Source organism: Formica exsecta, unplaced genomic scaffold, assembly GCF_003651465.1.
Source record: "Formica exsecta isolate Colony F162 unplaced genomic scaffold, ASM365146v1 scaffold8, whole genome shotgun sequence".
NCBI classification, from domain to species: Eukaryota; Metazoa; Arthropoda; class Insecta; order Hymenoptera; family Formicidae; genus Formica; species Formica exsecta.
The window spans coordinates 783,419-787,530 of record NW_021853569.1 but is presented as its reverse complement, the minus strand read 5'-3'; the positions used below and the strand labels follow the sequence as shown (position 1 = coordinate 787,530).

The following is a 4,112-nucleotide window of genomic DNA, read 5'->3' as shown; positions in this document are numbered from 1 at the left end:
ACGAAGCGTTTTCAAGTCATGTGAAAATTTTTAATTTTAATGATCTTTATTTATTTTAAATTATTTATTGTTGGTGGAAAATCTTAAAAGTTTAGAAATAATGTTTTTATAATTTATACTTTTGATTAAAAATAAAATTTATATAACTTTTTTATAATACCCTATTATGTGCTAATTTAAGAATGGCATATATTTATAATAATCACAACATACAATAAATAAACTGAACATAAGAAATATATTTAATCTCTGCTTTGTATTACATTGGATTAATAATTTTTAAAATAAAAGTTATATTAATACTTACAAAAAATATATCAAGATAATTTATAAAACTAAAAATAAGATATATTCTGATGTAAAATAATAATGAAGAGCGCTATTATATATATATAATAAAATTAAGATTTTTTGGCATTTACTTATGCTATCTTTCTAAAACAAAATTGAAAACAGTTTTAGACCTATAAAAAACACATATATTTTAATACTAAATATATATTACATATTCTGAAATTCAAAGATAATAAAATTACAGCATATAAATGTTCCTAAAAAATTAAGTAACAGAGGTATTTGCGACTTTTTATTTCAGGAAATAGTTTTTGAAATAAAAAAATGGCGCTATTATTATTTAATTCTTCATGAACTTTTATGCAATCTTATTATCCTCGAATTTTAAAGCACCCTATATATAGAAATATTATACCATAAATTAAGAAAGCTTATCATGAATACAATGAATGCAAATTTTGAACAAATAACATAAAAATTATATATCCAACTTTTTAAAAATTTCATGCATATGATGCATTAAATTAACATCTTGCGCTGCTTAGTTTTACTGTTTAACATCTTTTATTTCAGTTAATAACTTAGGATACTTTTGCATTAAAGTTTCAAATTCTAGGATATCTTCAAGCTCTTTAAAATGTAAATTGATAAACTTTATGGCATAGTTTTTCAAAATTTGTCCACCATTTAAATATGCTATCTCTAAATGTTTTATAACATTGTTTATTGTTGTATTCATAATTAAATATTGTTCACATACTAATTTAAGATTTTTTATATCATATTTTTCAGCTGTTATAAAAAGCTCACATAGTACTACTGCATTTGTCTTAATATTTTGAGATATATAACCATTTTGTAAGAAGGATAATAATTGCTTTAGAATATTATAGCTTGTATCAGTTATTTCTATTTTATTGTTTGCGCTTTCTTTTAAACCACATTGAAACATAGCTTTAAAGACTTCACTGTGTGAACATAGTAAATCTTTATTCACTTGAAGACATTCTTTGTTTATTACAAATGTAACAAGTGAGTTAGATTCTTTATTAGGAACAACGATATTTATATTGTTTAATTGCTCAGTTGGGAAATATAAATGGTGTATACTACTGTTAGAGAAATCATGATATATATCAAATATAAAGTATATTATTAATATCTCATTAGATAAAAATGTGAAATTATAACGTGGGTAAAAAGACATAATACATAACTGATCATTAGTACGTATCTCATGCATCGATTTTGATACCGACGTCATATTTCTTTTATTAGTCTTCAAACAAATAGAATAAGAAGCTTTAATCTTTTTAGTTGGTATATCATTAATATATAATTTCAAATCATCTTTTGTAGTAGACATGTAAAATCTAAAATAATTGTTGATTTTGCTAGAATACACATCAGCACATTCATAAATTTTCCCAAAATCAGCAATAGTCCAAGTATAGTGGATTACTTCTAGCTTTGATGTCGTTAGACAATCCTCAGTGATATATTTAGTTACTAGAGACATAGTTTTTGTCATCAGTCCTGTAAACAATTCAGTTCAACATATTCTTATAAAAACTAAATATTAAATCTTAAGTTTCATAAAGCAACTTCTTTACAAGTAAATATATAATATGCAAATTATATAGCCTATTAAAAAACTATTTCTTCTTTATTAATTTATAAATAATATGACACACACACACACATGTAAAAGATTCACAATATTTTGATACTAATGAAAAATTTCGATGCATATAAAGAATATAGAAAATTTGATTAACCTGTTATCACTCATTTTTTAAACTTATTGAAAAATATCCTGTATATATATATATATATATATATATATATATATATATATATATATATATATATATATATATATATATATATATTTTTTTTCTCTCTTTCTATAATCTACGCAGATACGATTGATCACCGTATTTGATGCTTGAACGAACTCCGCAGAAAAGATGCACCATATCATCGATAGCTCGATAGAAAGCACTGTTCGATGTTAGCGTTACCAGCGTAAGTTGTTGCCGGAGATTCGTTGTTCTATATATATATATATATATATATATATGTGTGTGTGTGTGTATCCTCTACACACAAATGCGCAACAAGAATCACATTAAAAAAAAATATCTAACATAGATAAAATTAATTATAGTTTCTGTATTTAAAACACTAATAATTTAATAGTAATTATTGTTATATATAATATTAAGTAATAGGATATAAAATATAATATTTTATTATAATCACATAATATATATTAAGATGTAATGTATTAACGATATTGTGTGTGACGAAGAAATGAGAAGCATTTAAAAAAGTATTTTACTTACAAATCAGTGATGCATACAGACAATGAGCTTAAATTTCAATGCTTCCTCTTTTCTGCCTATTTCTGATAATAATTCTTCTTTGATAATAGATCTAAATTTGGGAGAGAAAAATGCGTGTACTGATATAAATATTATAAACAAGTCTACTCCGCAATTCATACTCACAAGTTTCTTTAGCTTTATCCAGCTTTATCGCAGCATCGTTGTTAATACTTTTGTTTCGAATTTTCTTTATCGTCTCTCAGAGGACAAAATGTTTTTAAGAAATCCCACCAGTGTTGCCAACTCGTTTCAAGAATGCAAACTTCTATACACTAAGGGCCACCGCACAAGCTTTTCCATAACACGTTAAGCCCGAATCACACTAGCGGCTCGCGGCCGCGACTGCAATTGCTTCAGCCAATCAGAAAGCACCAATTGCAAGTATGATCGGAGCATAGCAAATCGCGATCACAAACGCAATCGCAGTCGCGGCCGCAAGCCGCTAGTGTGATTCGGGCTTTACGTTACATTAAGTACTGACTGTAAACCTAAATTCCGTACGACAAATGTAATATGGCCCTTAGGGCCAATTTCACCAAGTCTGGTTAGATGAACCGACGGTTAAAATTAGCAGGGTTCCAACTGAAATGATATGAATGCTTGGTTTTCCTCTACCTCTATTTTCTGTTGGCCACCCTGTTAATTTTAACCGTCGATTCATCTAACCAGACTTGGTGAAATTGGCCCTTAGGCCGATATTACATTTGTCGTACGACAAACTTTTTAAGCGCATTGATTAGCTAATTTCTAGAGACTCAAGAAAGTTTCTATTTTGCAGCCAATCAATATGCTTAAAAAGTTTGTCGTACGACAAATGTAATATCGGCCTTAGGTCTATTCTTTAGTGTCGGTCTACAATAGTGATTTAAGCTCTAAGCCTTAAGAAATTGACCAATCACGATCAAGTATGAGGAGAATACTCGACTGTGATTAGTCAATTTCTTAAGGCTTAGAGCTTAAATCACTATTGTAGACCGGCACTTATAGCTGAACTGGCTGCACTAGTTCGGAGTTTATCTTTTTCTCTCTACGCAGACGCTTAGAATCAGTACTTAACGCATAGACATAGTATATCTAGACCGAGCGTTTGCCTTTATTTAAGGAGTGGAGGTAAAGATGCATGTAGAAAAGAACATAGTCTGTTTCGTGCCCCTTGCGTTCTCTCTCGCTCGCACGTAGCATAGCGTACTCTTTCGCTATGCTACATGCGAGTGAGAGAGAACGCAAGGGGCACGAAACAGACTATGTTCTTTTCTACATGCATCTTTACCTCCACTCCTTAAATAAAGGCAAACGCTCGGTCTAGATATACTATGTCTATGACTACGTTAAAAGCTGGTTTATGCAGGCCGTAACTGTTAATTTATGCCGGAAACGTTAAAGTTTAACACTAGGATTACAATGCTTTTGTTCATAATGGCATTATGA

General features: G+C 28.8%; 1 protein-coding gene across 1 annotated transcript; it reads right to left on the bottom strand.

Moving 5' to 3' along the window:
- Nucleotides 1–338: 338 nt before the first annotated feature.
- On the bottom strand, nucleotides 339–2,949 carry LOC115244120 (speckle-type POZ protein B-like). The gene is made up of 3 exons (XM_029821515.1): nucleotides 2,808–2,949; nucleotides 2,643–2,733; nucleotides 339–1,830 (listed from the first exon to the last, which is right to left on the bottom strand). Exon 3 carries the CDS (start codon nucleotides 1,823–1,825, stop codon nucleotides 842–844), a length of 984 nt encoding a protein of 327 aa, XP_029677375.1. The 5' UTR covers nucleotides 1,826–1,830; nucleotides 2,643–2,733; nucleotides 2,808–2,949; the 3' UTR covers nucleotides 339–841.
- Between the last annotated feature and the right edge of the window lie 1,163 nt (nucleotides 2,950–4,112).

Excerpts from the sequence above, each read along its gene's own strand:
- LOC115244120 (XM_029821515.1), bottom strand. The coding sequence starts at position 1,825 with ATGACAAAAACTATGTCTCTAGTAACTAAATATATCACTGAGGATTGT.